This window comes from Styela clava, chromosome 7 (assembly GCF_964204865.1).
Source record: "Styela clava chromosome 7, kaStyClav1.hap1.2, whole genome shotgun sequence".
Classification (NCBI taxonomy): Eukaryota; Metazoa; Chordata; class Ascidiacea; order Stolidobranchia; family Styelidae; genus Styela; species Styela clava.
This window is the reverse complement of record NC_135256.1, coordinates 21,648,517-21,671,788: the sequence shown is the minus strand read 5'-3', so window position 1 is coordinate 21,671,788 and position 23,272 is coordinate 21,648,517. Positions and strand designations below refer to the sequence as shown.

General features: G+C 32.3%; 2 protein-coding genes across 2 annotated transcripts in view; one reads left to right on the top strand and one right to left on the bottom strand.

The window, feature by feature from the left end:
* Nucleotides 1-17,524, top strand: part of LOC120328690 (conserved oligomeric Golgi complex subunit 5-like) — a 38,314-nt gene extending 20,790 nt beyond the window's left edge. The window contains exons 6-20 of the mRNA XM_039395220.2: nt 238-368; nt 3,262-3,460; nt 5,244-5,356; nt 5,757-5,834; nt 6,523-6,607; nt 6,952-7,055; nt 7,726-7,823; nt 9,339-9,500; nt 9,897-9,996; nt 11,167-11,277; nt 12,323-12,489; nt 13,404-13,529; nt 14,068-14,176; nt 14,713-14,916; nt 15,549-17,524. Coding sequence (XP_039251154.2) covers nt 238-368; nt 3,262-3,460; nt 5,244-5,356; nt 5,757-5,834; nt 6,523-6,607; nt 6,952-7,055; nt 7,726-7,823; nt 9,339-9,500; nt 9,897-9,996; nt 11,167-11,277; nt 12,323-12,489; nt 13,404-13,529; nt 14,068-14,176; nt 14,713-14,916; nt 15,549-15,743 — 1,982 coding nt within the window. The 3' untranslated portion in view covers nt 15,744-17,524. The remainder of the gene's footprint in view (nt 1-237; nt 369-3,261; nt 3,461-5,243; nt 5,357-5,756; nt 5,835-6,522; nt 6,608-6,951; nt 7,056-7,725; nt 7,824-9,338; nt 9,501-9,896; nt 9,997-11,166; nt 11,278-12,322; nt 12,490-13,403; nt 13,530-14,067; nt 14,177-14,712; nt 14,917-15,548) is intronic.
* A 321-nt stretch (nt 17,525-17,845) lies between these two features.
* LOC120328679 (uncharacterized) lies at nt 17,846-22,722 on the bottom strand. The gene is made up of 4 exons (XM_039395207.2): nt 21,796-22,722; nt 20,869-21,015; nt 20,293-20,505; nt 17,846-18,597 (listed from the first exon to the last, which is right to left on the bottom strand). The coding sequence occupies exons 1-4, from the start codon at nt 22,720-22,722 to the stop codon at nt 18,457-18,459; spliced, it is 1,428 nt and encodes a 475-aa protein (XP_039251141.2). The 3' UTR covers nt 17,846-18,456.
* Between the last annotated feature and the right edge of the window lie 550 nt (nt 22,723-23,272).

The window sequence follows — 23,272 nt, the reverse complement described above, 5'->3', positions numbered from 1 at the left end:
AATTTAAAAACGTTTCGCGGGACGCACACCATTCAAAATTGGCACTTCTCTGCGGGCTGTACAATTTTTCCTTGTGGGCGCATTTGGCCGCAGGTTGCACACCCCTCTTCTAAGGAATTATTTGAATAATAAATCATGATTTATCTTGTTTGTTTATTCATATGTTTATTTCCTAAAACAATGATAATACTTTAAAGCAACGATTATTCTTTTCTTATTTGAGATTATTCCTTTCAGATTATCTATCTCAAGGTGTAGATCTGACTGGTGTTGACATAATATCAGGAGATCTTCTTTTTGCGAAAAGAGCACGAAATGAAATTGAAAGTCAGACATCTCGTCTTTTAGAGCAAGGTGTACTCGCTCAAGTAAGTATATTTTATAAATAATAATGCATGTGCAATCTTTAATACAGGAGGGCCAGATACAAATACCTGGCTGAAACCGCGGGCCACACCTTTATTTAACATAGGCTTTCTAGTAGTTGCACACACAAAAATTTCGGTTATTGATCTTATGACATGCGTTGTTCGCTTCGCACAAGATAGTTGTTGCGGCATTGTAACGTCATATGCATAGATAATAAATTGGACTATGGTATGGGCTTTGCAGCGTAAGGAGATTGGAATTACTTGCAAATACCTGACTAAACTAAATTAAAAACTCATTTCGTGAACCGCACACCATTCAAAATTGGCAATTCTCCGCGAGCCGCACAATTTTTTCTTGTGGGCAGCATGCGGCCCAAGCACCGCAGGTTGCACACTCCTGCTCATAGATGAGTTTCCTTTACTCTTGAGTAAGAGTCTGTGATCTTGCTTTGAACAAATTCTCTTAAAAATTTACATAATGTTTGGAAAAGATTTTCAGATGTCTGACACTGCTCGCAGCGTATACAATACAGTATTTGCTCATTGATAATTCAATTGAAAAGAAAACTATTCTCATCAAGGTGTAGAGTAATGCCCCACATACCATTACATGTCATACTTCTCAAAATAAATTTGCTTCAACTTGATAGAAATTAATAATTTTATAAATATTATACTAAATGGTCACATTAAATACTGCACAAACCAGTAAAACAATAATCACTGGCAATCATAGTACCATAAAATAATTTAATCAAGCATAAGTCAATTTTGATATTCTAAATTAACTATCAATACGATTTCTCGTTTTCCTAAGCATTACATTTTGGAAGCATCCACAATTAAACCTGATATATCAGCTAAATTCCTTATATATATTTTTTTTCATTCAAATCTTGATTATAGCGTATCTACTGTTCTAAACTTACATGTATTCAAGTTTTGATGAATTTCTACTTGAGTGAGAGCCATAAAATAGGGATCACAATATGACAGTTATTGTGTGTCATTTTTATCATAGTATGCTAATTAATACAAAGATGTCAAATATTTTAATTTATTAGCAGAAAATATGATAAGTCAGCCCAAAATCCTGCAACACTGAATTATTCAAATAAGATGCAAAAACCTGCTCTCTTGTCTCAAGCAAAATTCACCTGAAACCTTTTCGAAAATCATTTTATTCATCAAGTATATTGACATACGTGAGGTCTGCAGACTTAATTTTGATTTAAAAGCATATTTACAATGCGTTTGTTTATTATTGTTTGATTAAAAATTAAAAAAATAACAAGAAAGTTAAATATTTGTCCAGAAAATTCTCACTATATTATAAATTCTTATCTTGGTGGTACCAAAGTAAGTCTCGTCTGACGTCAGTGTTTAGCTCGTAATTTTGACTCGCCTTTACTAAACCTCTAATTGTTTCAACAAAGTGTATTCCTCTCGCTGCTCATAAATTTTAATTGCAATATTACATCGTAAAACCTGTCTTTTGAAAACATCAACGTAATGGTCACGAAGTTTAAAATCATCTTTGTGACAAATTTCGTTGACGCAAATCAAAAATTTAACCATATATATATTCAAATATTTATTTCCATGTTCTAATCCGCACGTTCTTATCACTCTGTTTCCAAAATCTAAAATACCACGGTTTAAAGTGAGTGAAAAAGGGGAAAATTATGGATGAATTTCCCATTCATTTCCGCCGTATCGTGAACCATTAGTCAAAATCGATACTTAATGTATTATTTATGTAACCTGTTGCGGCATGCCAGATGCATCTTTTATGTTGCAAATGCATTTGACAGGTAATATATACACCTGTGCTATCTTGCCTCAATGATGTTTTTTGCTCCGTTATTTACTGTTTAAATAAATTGGAGAGGAAAATATATTATGATATTATCACATAATTTTGCTTGATGATTTTTAGTTTCTTTATCAAAAATGATGTTTTTTGCAAAGTCTGATATGTACATGTACTTTATTGCACATTTTGTGTACTTTATAGGCCATCCATACTTGTTTGAACATAACTCGAGTACTACTTTTAGATTAAATAAATTTTTTCATATCATGTGGGAGTGTGTATTTTTGTATGTGTGGATGTGTATTTTTTGTTTGTGTGGATGTGTATCTTTTGTTTGTGTAAATGTGTATTTTTTGTATGTGTGAATGTGTATTTTTTGTTTGTGTGAATGTGTATTTTTTGTATGTGTGAATGTGTATATTTTGTATGTGTGAATGTGTATTTTTTGTTTGTGTGAATGTGTATTTTTTGTATGTGTGAATGTGTATTTTTTGTTTGTGTGAATGTGTATTTTTTGTATGTGTGAATGTGTATTTTTTGTTTGTGTAAATGTGTATTTTTTGTTTGTGTGAATGTGTATTTTTTGTATGTGTGAATGTGTATTTTTTGTTTGTGTAAATGTGTATTTTTTGTATGTGTGAATGTGTATTTTTTGTTTGTGTGAATGTGTATTTTTTGTATGTGTGAATGTGTATTTTTTGTTTGTGTAAATGTGTATTTTTTGTATGTGTGAATGTGTATTTTTTGTTTGTGTGAATGTGTATTTTTTGTATGTGTGAATGTGTATATTTTGTATGTGTGAATGTGTATTTTTTGTTTGTGTGAATGTGTATTTTTTGTTTGTGTGAATGTGTATTTTTTGTTTGTGTGAATGTGTATTTTTTGTATGTGTGAATGTGTATTTTTTGTATGTGTGAATGTGTATTTTTTGTTTGTGTGAATGTGTATTTTTTGTATGTGTGAATGTGTATTTTTTGTATGTGTGAATGTGTATATTTTAGTATTTAAGTTTTAAATCACTTGTTATCGTAAGTTTATTTGATTTCATTCTATAAATATATTACATTTATTTAGAATCCATCTCAAATTGCCACAGCTCTCCAAGCTTTTTATAACTTGGGAGATCTGTACAACCCGCTGCGTAAAACGACAGATGATTTGATATCATCACTTCAATCTCAAATAAGAAGAGCTCTTGATCCAAAAATAATATCTAACGCTGTCAATAATATATCTACCAAGACATCTGGTTCAAATTTAAGCCATTCTAAAGGTGAATATATTTTATTTTGATATTCAAAATTTCTAACTTTTCCTTAATAAGATGTGAGATATAATATGATGTCATGATTTTTCTTTCGTGTCTTTTTTACATTTCATCATCTTATTAATTCAATTTGCATATGATTTTACTACTATTTGAAATATTTATCCAATTGATAAACTAATGGTGAAATATTTTGACATAGAATTGTCACTTAAAATAAAGTTCGGTTTATTAAAATTAATGAAAAGTCAGTTTGGGTTTCCAGTTTGTAATAAAATCATGCTCGTGAAATTGACTGAATTTCGCGAGTTATGTCTGTGCTCAATTTTCTAGTTTTTTCTTTTTAAATTTCATATAGGCATAATTCAGATTGAAAAATAGTAATTAGAATTCTTCTTTTTTTTTCAATTTTTTTCAATGTCTTTATGACAAAGGTATTTTAATGTTGTGCGATTCAAACTTCTTTTAGTTAATATATTACCGCTGTTGACAGGTTTTAGTAGAGATGGAATTTTTTGTATATGGGTATTTTTCTGTGACATTTTAACCACGTAAAAGTTAAGTTTGGGAGAAATTCAATAAACCCATTATTTTGAAATACCGCAATCATGTTAGATTTTTAAACGAAATTGATATGTTTTGTTTTCTTTAGGGATTTCAGGGAAATTTGGTTACGACTTCAAACTAATTATGAGTAAGAGATAGATATCATATGTTCTCTGTCGTGTTTTGTCCCTAATGATTAACACCACTCTTTTAGCAGATTTTTTTTTTTCAAGATAATTTATTCATAGCAGGGTCATATGCACTCACTCAGAAGTGAAGGAGAATCGTACTGATGAAGAATTTGTTATACTTTGTGAAGCAAATTCTGAATAAAATGGATCATGATCATAAATGTTATCACACATCATTAATGTTGTTCCGTTTTTGATCACATTCAATATTTAAATGTGGGTTAGCACATGGTCATCTATGCACACAATTAAAAAATCGTCCCCAATTTATCAGTTTATGTGTTGAAGGTGATATGTATCATGCATGTGCCATGTTAAATATACTGCATTATGTTGCGAAGACTAATTGACTTCTACTGGCGTAGCAGAAAATGTCCAATTTGCCAAATGCAATTTCAGATTGCATTTTTGGGGAAATTTTATCCCAAGGGATTTATCATTGCTCTTCACATGGATTTGACTTTGTGCCGGCATTAAAAATTTAGTGTATAAAATTTAGTGTCTCCCGTTACATTGCCCTTTCGACAGGTGTAGAATCGAGTTCATATTAGAAATATGTCAAAGTCACAAAACTTGTGTTATTGGTAGCTTTGGCCAGAACCGAATAATTTACCATTCCATATACATTCTGAAACAAAGGACATTCTGAAAATTGTGTAAATATTGTAAATTCTATAATTCATGGAATTTGATAATACAATAGTTGCAAACTAAATGTTACTTTGATTTATTTTCTGTTTTTACAAGGCTGAAAAGAAGTAGGCCAAAGTCCATTATTTTTTATTGCCAATGCCTCAAATAACAAATTTTTAAATGAAACTATTCGAATTGTTTTCAAAATCAAGAATTTGCAATATTAAGCATAACTGATTTCAAATGTATTTGAATATTCGATCTATTTTGGGCATCCCTGGTTATTGGTAGGAAAAAAATGTCAAATTATGCAAAACATTTTACAATGTTTTCATTTGATCAACAACAGTTAATAGAAAGTAGTTACGCTGTGAATATTATGATTGCTCTTTACTAATGATTTATTCTTTGGTTTCCAGGTCCAGGTAAAGCTGCTGGTATGCCTACACCTGGAGATACTCCAGCATTCAGAACCTTGCTATGGAATAATATGGAAGAAGTTATGGAAAATGTTCATCTTGCTAGTACTCAGGTAAAATATTGAACTGTTTTATTACAAAAATAATCAGAATAAACAAAATCCATTGTAATTTTCTAAACTCTCATTCCGTTTTTCCATATCAGTTTTGGTTGTCACTGGGGGAATACTCAACTGGAATGTAATGTGAGCAAGCTTTATCCCTCTTTCTTTCTTTAATCTTCAGTGTCGCATTAATTCTGAAAGACACCTTAACTTTGAATAATGCTTTGAATGCATCTGATGACTCTATGAGTTATTTTTAATTTCTTGCATGTTGTGCAAATTTACTCTTGAGATTCTTTCATTTATGAGTAAGTTCTTGAGCATTTGTCTCGAGACAATATTTCAATAAGATGAGATATTTTTTGGTTTGGAGTCTATTTATGGTAATTTTCAATAATTTATTTCTTAGATCATCAATCTTCAGAAAGTTTTATCAAAAAAACGAGATCCAGTTACTCATCACAGATTCATTGATGAACTCAGTAAAGTAGGTTTCTTATCAATTTCTCATCACTGTATTGATTGGACAAGAAGTGGGCTTATGAATCGTCTTGCTAAATTGTTGTTAGAGTCATTGTTGTTGTTTAAAAATAATCGCTTTTCTCTACAACCAATGGACCAATCAATTTTTAATTTTTGATACTTGAAGATGGTTTAAGCTGCTAGCAGATTGTAACTTTTATTTTATTTTTTTTAATTTCCCTACGTTTGCTATTTTCTCTTATTTCATGTAAAACTTTTTATGAAATATAGAAACACTGTATTTTGCAATTTTGTATTTTGCAGATTGTAACTTTTATTTTATTTTTTTTTAATTTCCCTACATTGCTGTTTTCTCTTATTTCATGTAAAACTTTTTATGAAATATGGAAACACTGTATTTTGCCATGCTGTTCTTCTCAGCAAGCCCTGTTCACAGTTGTTTTATTTTATTCATGGGTTCATCTTTTATGAAATATGGAGCATTTTAGACACAACCTCAATGTCAAAATATTTTTGCATTGCCATCAGTCTCTTGTCTTGTCTTGATAAAGAACAAAATTTGAATAGTGTTTTGGTTTCGTTTGTCATTAATAATTTTAACTGGTGTTAAATTAATATGGTATAATGGAATCACTTTTCGTTCTTTTTCACTTCGTTTAATGTTATTTCATTTTTTTTTTTGATCTATCTAGGAAGGGAAAAGCACTCAATTTGCAAGATTGTTCTGGCAAAACATGTCTCGATGCATCGATGAAGAATTAAAACATGCTGTTAAATGTATGTAACATAAATATATAAATGTCAGAGATTCATAAAATGCCTATTTATGGACAACATATAAACTATTCAAACTGTGCAAAAACCAGAGTGCGGGTTGTGCGTATCAATTAAATATTGAACGACAAACGGAAATAAAGTTTACATGTTTTGCGAGGGGGGAATAAGAAATTTAAAATAAGCAAAGGGAGTATTGTATTGAAAATGGTTATGAGTCATTGTTATTTGTTATATGAAAACTCCATCTTATATTTCCAAAATAACTTATTGGATATCAATTTTCACGACGTCATATTATGTCCAAATGACATTACCGTACTAATCTGTTCATCTATTTGTTTTAGCATCATCGTTTATACAGCAAGCATTTGAAGGAGAATATCCAAAATTAATGAGACTGTATAATAACCTTTGGTGCAAAGTTCTACCATTTTGTGAAGCTTTGGAGGTTTGTAAATATCATTATATGCTCTGTTAAAATTTTATTTCTGTGGTTCTATATTTAATATACAACGCATATTACCGCCAAAAATAGGACATGCTAAATTATCTTTAATTATCATTTTAAATTGAAAAATTTAATACACAAGTTGAGTCCAATTTACTCTCTGATGGCCATCTAAATTTTTGTTTTCATTGGTTCATTAATTCTAACGTCATGTCTATTTATAGTAAACATATTATATAATTTATATTTCACACTCTTATCATGATTACTATTTTCAGAAGAAAAATTCTGCCGAGTATGGACTGTTGATTGATTGTTTCGATTAGGCGCGATCCATCGATAGCCCATACTCGGCAAAGATTTTTTCTTTGAGTATTTTAAAGATTTCTACTAATCTGCAAGAGACGTAACTTAACATGATTTTCCATAATAGAAACTGCTCACAGTCGTAGCTTATTTCTCTCTGGCGTTACGTTCTCATTAATATTAATGGTGCTGTTAACAGATTATCGAACCACGAAATACGATTTTAAACTATGTTTCATGGAAGGGCTGTCTAACATGTTGCAAAAATGTTTTAATTCTTGCCTATAATCTGACAAATGCGGTGTGAAATATGGACACAAAAGCATTTTGTGGGTGCTTTATTTCCTTTTAAAACGCTTTTCAGGGCAAAGTTGAAGCTTTTAAAGACGCAACTTCGTTTGCCCCGCAAGATATTGAAATACCATCCGATACATCATCAAAACCGAAAGAAACTAATTTCAAGTATTTTTTTTTGCTTGTTCACATGTATTTATTCCTCTCTAAACAAGTCTGTTTACAATAAGCTTTTTTAACATCTTATAAATTCATTGAAATTGAATTTTGTATTTCAGTTTGGTTGTAAAAAACTGACTTCAATTAATATTATATTTTCACAGTGTCAGAAAGTACATTTTTTTTACCATAACATGTCAAATTCTAATAATTACAACTTTTTGAACAAACTTATGTTGTTTAATTTACTTTAACAGTGTCAGTGTTAAATAGAATTCATTTTTGTCCAAGGGTGAAAAATGACAAATTTTGAAAATTCAAAACTCAAAAAAATTCAAAATTTACTATATTGAATTACTATATTCATATTATGTGTCGTTGTTATCTTTGCTCTAAATAAATATCCACCAGGACGTTGTATAGTTGAATAACTTTTTCAATATTCGAATGATTTTGAGACGAAGAGGTTTGAATTTTTTTAAATAATTCAATAGGCTATGAATTTATTTGAAAACAACATTTTTTTTTTATTCCCAATGTTTAAAGCAACATTCACCAAATTATTATAATAGATTTACACGAGTCCAAAAATCAAAACTGTATATTTTATCATTTTTAAAAAAAAAAATTTTACGTTTTGCCCTTTTGGATAAAAATCCTTCGATTTGTTGACCAGAAAAATTTATTGATCTATTTTTTCTATTCCATCGCTGTGATCTGATTTGATGAAAATCTTGAAATGTAATTAGAATTCTGACCTGTGAAGATATCAATACAGTCACGTTAATTATGGTACTGAGATATGCCAGAGTAAATTTTTTCAAAGTCTATGAACAATTTTAAAGTTACATAAGTTTTTCTAAAACATGGTTCTCACAATATCAACAATGATTCTTAAATTTTCCTTATACGTCATTAGGAAGAAAGCGTGTAAAATATATTTAAAATATTCGTTGCATTGAAGATATTATATTCATGTTCATAAGAATAATATTTTTTGACAGTTATTGATGCGATTTCATTTTTAAAAAGGATTTATGATTAGTTCTTGATTATTTTTTTTTAACATTCAAGTTTTATCAGGTCAACTGCGGCCAATACTGTTATTTATATTTTTTTAATTTTTGAGTAGATATCTTGATATACTGAAATTTATTTTGACATACTATATTTGCTTTTCAAATGTTTTTTCGCGCTTGACAAATTTAGATATAATCTTTTACTTTATTGATTTTTAAGATATTCTTCTAGGTCAAAGGGAATGTTGTTAATAAGATTCTGGCTGATTTGTAAACTTAAGTCAAGCAAAATTAATTTGTTGCGCTGGGTAAAATTTGCTTAGTCATTGGGGTGCCATAGTAAGGTAGTATAATTAATTCACTCTTTAAACATTAATGGAACTCTTGTTATTGGTGTCATATGAAATTCAAAAAATTCAATCGTTTGAAGGACATATTTTGCCTTCTATCCTGATGGAATAGTTGTAAAAAATAGGAATTATACTGAAAAACGATTCTTTTTTAGCCCTGAACTGGCTTTGAAACAATCACTTCGTTCATTTGAAACTGCGTATTTGCAACGATCGTTATCAAGACTGTTCGATCCTGTCAACTTGGTTTTTCCTCCTGGTGCTAAGAATCCTCCATCAGATGAAGAAGTTGATGCAATCATAAAAACAATATCAAGGTTAGTGGAGGGATTCTAAAGAAATTAGCTTGAATTGAATGCATTCGGAATAAGTGTGGGTTCAAATGATTTCTAAAGTGTGTGCTAGAATTGTTTATATTCAAATAGCTTTACCTAATTTACGTTCGATTCTGATTTTTTCCTTACAGAAAAATTATAACATATGCAATGCATGCGAATCATGACATGAGTGAAATTTAATTCATTCATTGTATCAAGTTGTATCCAACTTTCAATTTCGCTAGCTGTTTAAAACCCCTTTTCCATTTTCAATATAGGTGCTAACAAATTTATTTTTATGACTTTTGAAATTTTGATGAACAATTGCTTACTTCATTTTATGAATCCATCCGTTCACTCATTTTCACTTCAACTTCTATTCAATTATTCATTTAGTGAGATCAGCGTATCAAGTGTTGATGCAGGACTGAGTATAACAGTGGCACGAAACGTTGCAAAAACTGTCAAATTCTTTGCCGTGAAATCGGAACAACTGGTATGTATTAAATTTCAAGAAAAGGGGAATATTTTACCGGTCATATTACGCGATGACCTGTTCCGAAACAAACATGATTTTCATTTCTTCCTCACAAATATGATTGTCCATGTTGATTGTATGATTCAGTTATCTGATTGGGTCAAGTTCGAATGCTGTTTTTATGTAACAATGTGATTTTTTACTCTTAGTAATTATGTCCCGATTTGACTATTTACTGAAAAAACTTCAAACCCGATTTTTTTAAATTCAAAATTTTTTTAATCATTATTCTACAGTTACACCAGCTATATATAAGCCTTTCAAACCAATTCAATTGGAATACATCAACTTGAAACTACTTTAATAGACAGTATGTTCTGTATTTTGTCAGAAAATTTGAACCTAATAGAAAATAAAATAGCAGATATTACTAAAAGTATAATAAAGCATTAATTGTCAATCATGAAATCTGTACATTATAACCTATATATTGATTGTCTGAATATGTAACAGTATCTACACAATGATAAATAGAATATGGAGATAGAATACATTTATAATACCTTGTTGGCCTATGACATAGTTGTGTGACATGTACCCCTCACCTGTATAAATGCAGTTTGAGAATGCTAATAAAGAATACATACTAATGAAGAATACACATGGATGAAATATTAGTTAGTAGCACAAATGCACATCAAAGATATAGCACAACAGTAATATGTATATTAGCCAGTTAGGGGATGGAAAAGAGAAAAGTAGAGAAAAAACATAACAGCCCATATTAATAGATATCAGTTGTTTTTTTCTGCATCATTTCATTTACAATTGAACTATTCAAACCAGTGGTTCTCAAACTTTTTGGGCCGTGTCCCCTTTTTTGAATTTGTCAAGTCTCGAGCCCCACCTCAAAAAATATGTGGATGGAACATAAAGAATGGAATAAATCGAAAGTTTTAAAAACAAGCAAAACTTGTTGTTATTTCTATTAGTGCAGTTGTTTTGGGCTGACAAAATAAGAAATGTAAGTATCCAAATAAGGTGGGCAAGATCAAATCTAACAAATATTTTTAATAAGCTTCATGTCCCCTCCATAAATTGTGTACGCCCCGCTTATGAGGCACGCCCCATCGTTTGAAAACCATTGAATTAAACATTCTAAATTTACAATCTTTTGCATTTTTTCAGTTATCAACTCAAGGTGAAGCAAGTCAAGTAATAGGACCACCGAATTTAAATCAAAGATGCAATGCCAATGTCATCAATTCACTCTACAGATTGCAGAAATCTTTATCAAAGGTATCTTTCTATTACCTTGTTCATGCCTGTTTTATTATATTCAGTGTGACCCAAAAATACAGAACCACAAGTTTTTTAATTACGTCTATGAAAATGAAGAAAATTTATCAACACTTGAACTTCTGTTTGTGTATGAATTCACCTGATACTTCAAATCAATAATCCAGGGCGCTTCGCACAGAAATAATGTTTTTTTCAGAGTATGTTTCTAATGACCTATGTTCTGTTTTTTTTAGCTCACTTCGTATGTGATATTCTAAAAATTCATTTAGAATTTCCTTTATATAGAAATGGATATTTAATTGAAATTGGTCTTGACACGTTAGTTTGTAACAAATTTATCTCAAAACATAGTCTCAAGTGGAAAGTCTCACAATCATTCAGAAGTTAAGGAAACTATCAAAGTTCTTCAAGATTCCCACCAAAAACATGAAATCATTTAAGAGAGAATAATCTTGTACATAGTTTTGGGCCAATTTGTGACAGCTGATTTGGAATCTACTGGCTTCTATGCTGTGAATTGATTTATTGCGACCTTGCTCTGAAAATGTTACATACAAAATTTCTAGTTGATTTATCTCTCTTTGCAATAAGTATACTTCCCATCAGCCATAGAGTATGTTCGGCTGAAGCATTGTTAACTAAGTGAGGTTATCCCATGTTGGTGCAATAGCCCAGACTAGTGGTTAGAACGTTGAATTGACTAGGTTGGTGTCGCCCCACAACCTCACCTCAGGACATAATCGATTAGGTAGTCAAAGCCAGGCCAGGAAGATTCTGTTTGTTCTAAAACTTCTCACATAGCAGTGGTTGATAGTACAGCGTCTTGATTGTAGTGAAAAAGCTTCATATACATTTTTTTCTTCGATAGATAGGCTTATTTTGATTCCAATACAACCAATAAAGGGTCTTTATGCCAAATCATATTAGCATATCTCTGACACATTCCAATATTCAACAATTGCCAGTTTTACATATAGAATAGCTGTCTTGCATAACTAGTGCATTTTTTAAGTTGTTTGTTCATATTCCCAACTTTTTTAAGGTATTTGCTGAACATCCTGATTATTCACCAGAAGCCATTGAAATTGTCCAGGAATCATTGGTAGTTTTAACAATTTTAATGTCAAATGGTATCAGACCATTGTTATCATCCATGGCTGATTCAGTAGAAGCAATTATACTTACTATTCACAATGAAGATTTTTCAAGGTAAGGTGGAGATTTTGAAACAATATTTGGCAACTTTCAAATCATGCTAGCAGATGGAATTTCTCTTTCTAACTAATTTTAATTTATAACTTTTCAGTTATCAATATCTTGATTTTGCTATGCTTGAAAAATACAACTTAGGATAAGATATCATTTTTATCCCGGGGAAAGGGAACGCCGATAAGACGGCTTAATCATATGGCATACCACGACCTCATGTTTGGTTACCAGTCCATGTCGAATATGGGGATTAATTAGCCAGTCGTGTTTTTTATATGCAAGTCCTTGATGATGGTGGAAGCTGTCAGAAGTCCAGCAATCCTCTCGCACATAATTATCCTTCATATATTGCAAATTTTATTCCATTAAACACCAACAAACAAGCAGACTTGTAGACTATCTGAAATATTCAAAAGCACCTTTGTTAAAATAACAATTTTTTCGAATTTTGTTAGCTCTGAATTTATTGGACTCCTTATTTGTAACCTTTAAAATTCTTGATTCAAGTTTGTAAATGCTGCTACCATTAATGATCTCAATTTCAAGTCTATACTGAGGACATAGATAATTAGGTGCTCCCGAAGTATGCTAACGAAGATGGCGGATATCGGAACGTAACATGGTAACAGGTTAGGGTTAGGCGATAATTTTTTTCCAATTTTCCTTATTTTAGTCCTATTATAGTCCTATTAGTCCTATGCAGCCAATAATTCGAAGACTAGCCAAGAGCCTCCCGTGGTATTTATACCTAAAATTATGGCCTAACCCTAACCTAGTACACATATTACATTCCGATGTCCGCCATCTTGGTTCGCATACTTCGGGAGCCCCGATAATTAATACCATACCATCTTGCAGAGCCTTGTTCCGAGTGTGAGATAAGTTTAACATGAAAAAATGACTCGTGTTTTTAGGGGGAATCCAGAACCTGGTGAAAATGTTCTTTGTTCTCTTTATATGAAAGAGCTTCAAGATTTCATCAGTAGAGTTGTTAAAGATCACTTAGCGTTGTTCAAGTGTAAGGATTTTGTTATTGAAAGGTAAACAAATTTCTTGCAACCAGTATATGTCTGTATAAAAGTGATTTGATGTCATAAAATTTCTACGTAAGATTCACTGTTATTTGGTGTGTATAATAAGGTTTGTCCATGGTTTTCTTTTATTGACATTTTAAGGTCACAAGAAACTGTTCTTTGTAATTGTTCTAGAGAAAATTTATAGAAAAAATTGGTTGGTATTCACTTCTACTGCACCAAAATTGCATCCATCGCATGGACCTGGCCACGTTCTATTTCGGATCTGCAAATCATTTTTAATGAAACGTTATTGCCAAGCTATTACTATGAGTGAATAATATATAATTAAAATAAAATTTGGATCATGATTTTTTTAATTTCAATTATCCAAAATGTATTAACGTAATATGAAAAATGGTAGCAAACGAATATGATAAACATCTTATTGTAACCTATCTATAGGTATGTGTTTGTATAGATTTTTATTCAAACTAATAGAACAATTCTAACTGTAGGATTGTTACACTCGTTACTTCTAACTATTCATTTTTTCACTTTCCAGTTTAATTCCTCTCGGTCAAAGAGCTTTGACTTTATTTGTTCGACATGCTACTCTTGTGCGACCTCTGGGGGAAGGTGGGAAAGTAATTTTGGCTGCTGATTTTGCTCAGGTATTCAGTGTTACCACTTGAAGGGAACAGGATAGAGATAGAATCAGATTGAGAAAAAAATGAGCATATGCTGCAATCTTTCTACCAGTGCTTATTGGGGCTTCGCGTTGAGGAAAATTTAACATTCCACTTCACACTCTTAAGCCATTTAAAAGTCATCTCAGGCTTGTGGTTGACTAAAATTTTGACTTTAGCTCTAAGAATACTAAATTTTGATTATAAAAACTTATGCAAGCAGTCTTTAAATAAAGGTTTTAGTCAACTTGATGCTCTGCCTGTTTTTGTTGAAATTTCAACTTCTATATGGTTAGGAAGTACGAATCCACAAACTATCAAATAATGAAAATTTGTACCTATGTCTCTGACTACAAAAAGCTTTGGCAACTCTGGCTCAGACATCTATATCGGTAAAATCATCCTGAACTTCGACCCCACTTCCCCGGTTCTCGTATCTAATAATATAGCATGACTGAATTGCCTCGTTCTCCTTGAAACATATTCTTATATAAGTTAGTTTACTTTTTATTGCTTCTCAGATGGAATTAGCAGTAACACCATTGTGTCGACGAATGAGTGAACTTGGAGCTCCATACAGAATACTACGTGCTTTCAGACCTTTGCTATTTGTCACCGATGCTGGGATTTCTGAAAGTCCTTCTGTTGGAGAAGTGATTCCTTACAGTACCGTTATTCATTATTTGTTCTCGAGAGCACCAGACGAATTTCGTTCTTCTCATAAGGTACATTATCTATTTTTGATTCTAATGATATTCATGATTACCATAAAAATTGGGAAATCAATCTCTCATTCACCAATGACTGGATTATTTAATATGTTTATTGATATAATTTTATTTATACAGTTTTAGGAATTTTCATCTTGTATTAATGTGAAGAATCCTAGGTGATTTCTTGCGGCATTTTGTGGAATAAGATTCAAAGTGTCTATAAAAGTTGTTACAAATATATCATTACTAAGTGATGCAGCATTCATTTTGCTTGTTTGTCTTTAAATTAATTTCCTTAAAATTGGGAAATTTATTCACGTTTTTGCTTTGAATTTTGACTTCCACACTACTAATTTTCTTCTGATTTGGCAATTTTCTCTGGAAAAAGTGTTTTTTACACTGATCGGAATGCGTCATCAAAATATATTGTTGTACTGTCTGTATTCAGATAGAGTAATTTATTAATTCTGGTGGCAAATATGCAAATCAAAAAAGCAAGACACAAGATTTGATTTTGTCTTGATTTTTGATGAAGCTGGCTTATCTGTGGCACTATTTGTGAATATTAGGACGAAAGCAGCTTAAAATTATTGTTCTTGATGTAATCTTGATCTACTTAGTAATTTATCAAATTCATATTTCAGGTTATGGATTGGTCTCTTAGTAGATACAGTAAATGGATGGATGAACATAAAACTGAAAAAGAAAGATTGAATATGTTACGAGGAACAATAGAACATTACGTTAATTCAGTTAAATCTAGACAAGGCACTGAATTTGCTGCAATATACCCTATAATGCTAGGACTTTTACAGAAGGGAATGGAAAAGAATAGCTGAAATGTAGATAAATCGGGCCATGTTCACAACACGACGTAAGTACCCCTAGTTGGCGTGGCATAACCATTTTTGCATATGTTATTCCCAACCCCCACCTGACTACATCATTTTAAAATTACACCACTACGACGTCACAGTAACGTAATAAGGTCCCCCCAAACTATACTAACTGTCGTCTTAGACGTGCAGACGATCACCCGAAATCCTGCAAGCTATTTTTCTCGTTTTCTCGTAACAATCGCGATATGACAGAGATCGCTTACGTTAGTGAGTTCGTTATCGTTGGCGAAGATGCCATTTCGGGCGATCATAGTTATACTTTAGCAAGCTGTTTGACGTGATTGTGAGGTCGTAGTGACGTAATCTTTGGAAGAGGGAGTCAGGTGGGGGTTCAGAATAACATATGCAAAAAGGGTTGTGCCATGCCAAATAGAAGTACTTACGTCGTTTAGTGAACATGCGTCGATAAATCTACCAATGGTCAGAAATCGGTGTTTGCACATCCTATGATTTCTGTCACTGTAATCATATGTTTTACATCATTTCTTTGCTTATGAGTTATATTCCGGGGTAAATTCAAAAAGTGTTATTACCATGATGACCTAGAATTTCCTAATATTGTTTACATGTGAAAGCTATGTGACGTGCTCAAATGCTGAAACTATAGTGGCTAAATATTTCTTGGTTTAGAAAGTTAGTTACATAGTATCATCTTTTTTATGTTTACCCCTTGAAATATATATACAATAAAATAGTTATTCTTACGTTAGTGAGTTCGTTATCGTTGGCGAAGATGCCATTTCGGGCGATCATAGTTATACTTTAGCAAGCTGTTTGACGTGATTGTGAGGTCGTAGTGACGTAATCTTTGGAAGAGGGAGTCAGGTGGGGGTTCAGAATAACATATGCAAAAAGGGTTGTGCCATGCCAAATAGAAGTACTTACGTCGTTTAGTGAACATGCGTCGATAAATCTACCAATGGTCAGAAATCGGTGTTTGCACATCCTATGATTTCTGTCACTGTAATCATATGTTTTACATCATTTCTTTGCTTATGAGTTATATTCCGGGGTAAATTCAAAAAGTGTTATTACCATGATGACCTAGAATTTCCTAATATTGTTTACATGTGAAAGCTATGTGACGTGCTCAAATGCTGAAACTATAGTGGCTAAATATTTCTTGGTTTAGAAAGTTAGTTACATAGTATCATCTTTTTTATGTTTACCCCTTGAAATATATATACAATAAAATAGTTATTCATCTAACACAGTAATTGTCATCTGCACATAATAACACACAGTCTGAGTCTCAGATAACCTTGACCCCCTGCAAAATTGATTCAATGCAATGTATTCAGCTATTAATAGTCAAACTTCATCAGTATTCACTGTTACCCTCCTACCGTGATTGTAAGAGAATTGGGCCAATATGTCTGATTGCAGATAACTATTCAGACTCTCATAAACAGTTCCAAAATTTAAATTCAAGTGGAACCAAAAGCTCGCATTTTAAGAAGTCAATATATCGCATGCTATTGTCATCAAGGTTAGTAAATATATTTTCTGCTTGCTCCCTCTGATCCCACGAATCCGTTTACATCGATAAGATTTTATCTTGTGATACTTTTGTTAGTCGAAAGGATTTTTGGACACAAATTGACCTACAGATCATTTTGCTAAATTATTGTTGCTGTTATTCTTCTTGATGTTGGGGAAGAAATTTCTTTCACAAATCTTTGTCCAATCGGTTCCAAATTTATTTATTTCCTCCCGTCAACCGCCTTCGAATTAAACACCCATCTATCATTTTGGCCTATTTCTGTGCTCTTAAAGTTTACTGTAGCAATCTGCGAGTGTCCATATCTTTGAGCGTTGCTCTCTAGTTTTCTTACAAGTTATACTAATATTGGAATGATAAATTTATTGAAATAATATTGAAGCTTAGGAACATATGCATAACTATAGCAGGTGGCGATATTAATAGTCAGTTTAAAATGCAATATATATGTAATTTACAATATTTCCAATGATGTTGGTGCTTTATATTATGTATCATGGTAAAATAAAAAAAACAATTGCTTTCAGGTAAATTGTTTAAAGAACCGGTTTGATGCAGTTTTACTTGGATTTCTAGTTGACAAAAGTATTATACAGCTGTTTTGACAAATCAACTTAGTGTTGCTGATAGTACATATCATACTTATCCCAGATATGGGAAAGCCACAAGGACGCAGTCTTTGGAGTTACAAAAATGCATTGCAATATTCGATAACGATAACCGACCAGCGGTTACGGCAAGCATTCCATCCGTCCCTCGCCTGAATTGGAAGTGTATTTGATCTATAAAATGTCGGTGCAGTTTGGTGTATTCTGTTACAAATGTTGATCGTTTCATGTTTGCCCAGCGGTGTCAAAAACGAGTTGTGTGAATATATTACTGAATAATTTTTCGGAACACGGATTTTCATCCCCATCCTCTCTGCATAATTTTTCGACATCAATTTGGTTTAAGTTCTTCAGAATATATGTAATCAACGTTTGCAGTGCAACTTGCTTGTACCACGAAGTGCCGGCGATTTCAGGCCTGACTGTAAAATTTTAGGTTCAAGCATAAGCTCGCAAGACGCTCACATTGTCGTTAAAAATTGTTTCTAAAATACGTCACTCATGGTAACCGATAACTGAGCTTTTTTATTTGTTCATCAAGTTTTCAATTAAGGACTCTATCTGGGTGAAGTTTTCTTGCGTGCTTTTTCAAATCGAAGTTTCTGCAAAATCCTTTCCCGCATACTTCACATGTGTACGGCTTCTTCTCTTCGTGTGTGTGCATATGGAAGGTGAGGTTATACACCTGAAAAAAAAACATTGTTGTAATGTTATGCGTCGGTAGAATTGTTTCATACTATAATTTCGTAGTCATGTTGTACCGGTGTTGCGTACACCGGTACCAGAAACTGCTCTAGTTTGATTTTGAATTCTATATTTAAAAGTTGCTGTCTATCTTAAAGGATGGCGGGTAACGTGAAAACAATCTAGGTCTGTTGTTGGAAAAAACACGCGTTTCTTGTGACTTAAGGATCGATTGGTTTCAAACTTTTAGTACTTAAAAAAAATCTATTACTTTTTTAAATTCCTAAGTAACCCCTAATTCTCCCACCCACACTGATGTTGGACATTTGGAATTTTATATTTTTTTCTCCTAAGTTTAAGGAAAAAATTTATTCGGGATACGTTGCGTGGGTATGAATCAATGCTCTGGGGTTGTTTAGTGTATTGCCAACTTCTCATGTGATATGCATTAAACGGTTTGGTCAGGTTTTATTAATGGAGATTTTTTGTAGATATCAATCGGTGTCTCTGAGTACAGTATAACCAGTATACTTGAATTTGTGAAGATGGCAATTGGCGACAAATTGTAGTTATATAATTACCATCAAAAACGGACGCTTCTAGCAAAAGGGGAAATAAATTTAAAATTGTTTAGATTAATGAATAGGCAATTTTTGAAAACAAAAAGTCGTGCCTTTATTTTCCATTTTTTCACTAACTGATGATGTCTATTTTATATATATAATAAATCATATTGTATGGAATTATAAGAAAAGCGTTGTATTGTCTCATTGTCGTTAGCTGATGCTGAAAAGAGAAGACTATTTGCGAAAATTTAACTCTAAATATTCTTGTCGGAAACCTAGTGTAAACACCGTATTTATCATAGATTAAGGTATATACCAGTAAAATGTAAAGCACGATATCGTTAAAAAATTATAATGTGCGAAAAGTGTTTGAAATTTCAAAGTAAAAAGTATTCTTCAACTGTTAATTCGATTTTCACGGTAGGCCGTCAACTGCCATTTGTTTACACTCTGTGTGTCATCTAGATTCTAGACCAGTGTTGCGCAGTTAATATTCTGATTGATCTAGTTACATAAAATATACTTGGTTACTGGGCCGGCGGCTCAAAACTCAATATGACAAACCATGAATAAAAAACAGTTTATTTACAATAGCTAGTCCAACAGCTAGGCTACCGTTTCTATAATAAGAAGCAGCACAATGTAATAATCGGGGTCATTATGAGGTGATTGTCATAGTCTTAAGAAGAACTATGGTCGTAATGTTGGAATACACAAGTGGCCCCGATGAAGCAATACGGCGAACAATGAAATTGCCCACCCCCAATATAGCCAGAAATTTTTATGCCGATTTTTTTTTCAATTTTCTTGAGTTGTGCAGTTATGTGGAATTCATTACTTCGTGGCTGGTCGCAATTATTTGGACCGCAATCCTACGCACAAATCACTATTTCCTGGCGAGTTATGAACGTCCCTCCTTTTCCATGGTTATTGTAGGTCTTGGTAGGCTATTTTATAATTCAGTGGCCACTCCTATTACTCCTTAGTTACCTCAATTCTATGTGACCTTATTTTGAGCAAGTTCTTTTACAAAACCAATGCCAGCGCCAAATAAACCAAAATTTATCTAAAAATTGCTTTGGTGGTGAATAAATATTTAAAATGTATTTATATAAAACTATAAATCTTACCTGGTGGAAAGCTTTACTGCATATGGCGCATTTGTACTGCTTCTCAGAACTATGTGTTAACTTATGATTTTTGTAATTTCCCTTCTGATGAAATCCTTTACCGCAAATGTCACATTTATACGGTCGAATTCCAGTGTGAATTCTCATGTGAGTGTTTAATGTTGAACTACGGTTGAATGCTTTGCCGCATATCTTACAGACGTGGGGCTTTTCCTGAACACAAAAATACAAAATGGCGATTTGTTGTTATGTCGGACATTTTGGGGGTTACCCGCGCGCACTCTCGCATTGTCAGGCGGTGTATTCAAACCTTTTCGGAATATGCCCGCCATTACCTTCATTATATATTTAATATCTTTATTTTTGTTGTGAAATCGCCCAATTTGGAACACGGGTAAAATAGCAGGTCTATTAATTTGCGGTATTCTTCTTACTCGTTATTAAGGTATATTACCGTTTTTAAGCAAAGTCTTCTTGCAAATATTCCTTGACTGAGTACTGGCACCATTTTTGTTCTCATTTTTCTAATACAATAATCACGCTGAATTCGTTTTATGCAAGAATTTTACAACTTACCTGGGTGTGAATTATTTTGTGTCGACACAATGTACTTGCTTGTCTAAAACCTTTTCCACATACTTTGCAAACAAATGGCCGAGCGCCAGTGTGGACTGGCATATGTCTTGTCAAATTGTATTGAGCTTTGAAGTATTTCCCACATATCTTTCAATAAATATAAATAAAATCAAATATGATATTATTGCTTAAAAGTTTAATTTCAACGATAAGAAAAATTATCCTATCGCAAAATCATACTGTATTCATGTTACTGAAATATAATACTCTTATCAAGACTTATATATATATATCGCTAATTATTTACATTAAATCTTCTAAAACTTCTCTAGCATTTAGTTTTTTTGTTGTAGCCAGACCAGATTTTGCAAAGCAAATGTTTAGGCAATGTTATAGTCAAAATTACTTTTATTTTTAGTTTTTTGTTGTGGCTTCCATTGGAATATTTATTCAGTCATGCCGATGATACGTCTTGACCAAATCAAGATTTTTTATTAGAGGTCAATTTGTAGATTCAGATATTTATTTATTTTCACCGTGCAAGATCCAATGTCAAGCAATAAATGCACACAAAAATGAAAAAACTAAACTATATAATATAATAAACTAACGGGAACGTATTGATTCATAGCAATTGATAAGAAGTGAAGTCAGCGACACCTTAATTTAATCAGAAAATATAGCGAAGAAACAAGTTTTCAGAAAAAAATTACCCAATTTAACTAACGGGAACGTATTGATTCATAGCAATTAATAAGGAGTGAAGTCAGCGACACCACAATTTAATCAGAAAATATAGCAAAGAAACAAGTTTTCAGAAAAAAATTAACCAAAAAACACAATCATGAAGAGAACAACAATTAGTGATAGAAACTGAAGAAATATTGTAGTGTTGTATCTAGTGCCAGAACCAATTTAAATTACTACCTTGCATGAAAATGAGTCTGGTTTTGCACTGTCATCTTCAGACGTCGATGTTCTAGCATTGAATATCGATGAATTCAGCATCATCGAATTTTGGGTTTTCGTTTGATTCTCTGAATGCAGAGATTGTTCGTTATTGCTTCCCCACGACTCTGTCGAAGTTGCTTTGCCTTCACGAGAATTTATTATGTTAATTTCTGTTGAAAGTTTCCTCATTTTTAAAAGCTGATGTCTTGTGGAATCTGGCTCCGTAGTTACATAAGTCGGTGTTGGAGGTTGAGATTTGATGACATCTTGATAAAGTACAGTGCGATGTGGAGTATGTGAAAATGTTTCATCCTGTTGCGAGTAACTTCGTTTTAAACTGCTATTGCCGAACTTTGCAAATGGGGTTCCGCTGTACATTGGAGAACATGCCATAGGTGGAGGAATATTTTGAATATGAGGTCCTTTTCCATAAAGATACATTTGTTTCAAAACATTACTGAAAGTTTCTGTGTTAAATTTCGTTGAACAGGAACATAGACTATCTTGACAAACTAGACTACTAGCCTGAACGCCCCTGTGCACCGTGGCTGCCGACCAATAGGATGATAGAAACGCATTTCTCCAGAGAGATGCTTGAGATGGAATCATGCCATGGTAACCAAAATATGGTGAGCCTTGAGCATGCGGGCTTTGCAAAGCTGGTTGTCGGGGAAATATCGAATTATTTGGGACGTGTTTTAAAAGTTTGTACATATTTTCATCTCCATTCCACCCCAGTGGTGGGTATATTGAAGAAAGACCCGGGAGTAGTTTTCTGCTGCTCATGAAATCCGTATTCTGTAGAAGAGAAGAAGAAGATGCTGCACCGTAGTAGTACGACAAATCATTCGGAGGTCTATTTAAAGACAAACTAGAATACATTTTCAAATCTGTACTGGCCATTTCGACAAGATCAAAGCACAATTTTGAAAGTACGAACTAAATTTCTGCAAATAATTGAAACAAAAAATATATGTCATGTCCACCAATGTAAATTCAAATAGTTCGATAAAAGCACACCACATAAGTACAAAAAATTTCTAAGATGATATAAACGAACGAAAACGACGTTAGAGTACCATAAACGTCTACTTCAACTTTCACAATAACTACCGTGTTTTAACTAACTACAATGTCTTATATTCATTTTCTTTCGAAAAATAACACTAGGGATTAAAAAAAAATCTAAGTAGAGAATTATGAGATTTTTAAATAAACAAAATGTGAAAACCGATATTCATTTACTTTTAAATACCACGCTTTTATTTAAACTAATTGCTAAACATAGATTATCAATCATTTGATTAAAACGTCTAGGAGGAAAAAAAAATTGTCTTATTTTAAGGGGAGAGCTTATATTAAAATCATTCTTGAAATTCAGGCTAGGTCTTATTTTCAGGGAAACACGGTAGCACATTCATCTACTGCATAGGCTGAATAAAGCTATGATGTC

Bases quoted from the DNA above. Each gene is read 5' to 3' on its own strand.
- LOC120328679 (XM_039395207.2), bottom strand. From the start codon at position 22,722: ATGGCCAGTACAGATTTGAAAATGTATTCTAGTTTGTCTTTAAATAGA. The intron at 21,016-21,795 runs GTAGTAATTTAA...ATTTATTGAAAG, and splicing joins CAGACTCATTTTCATGCAAG to ATATGTGGGAAATACTTCAA. The intron at 20,506-20,868 runs GTAAGTTGTAAA...TTTTGTGTTCAG, and splicing joins ACAAAATAATTCACACCCAG to GAAAAGCCCCACGTCTGTAA.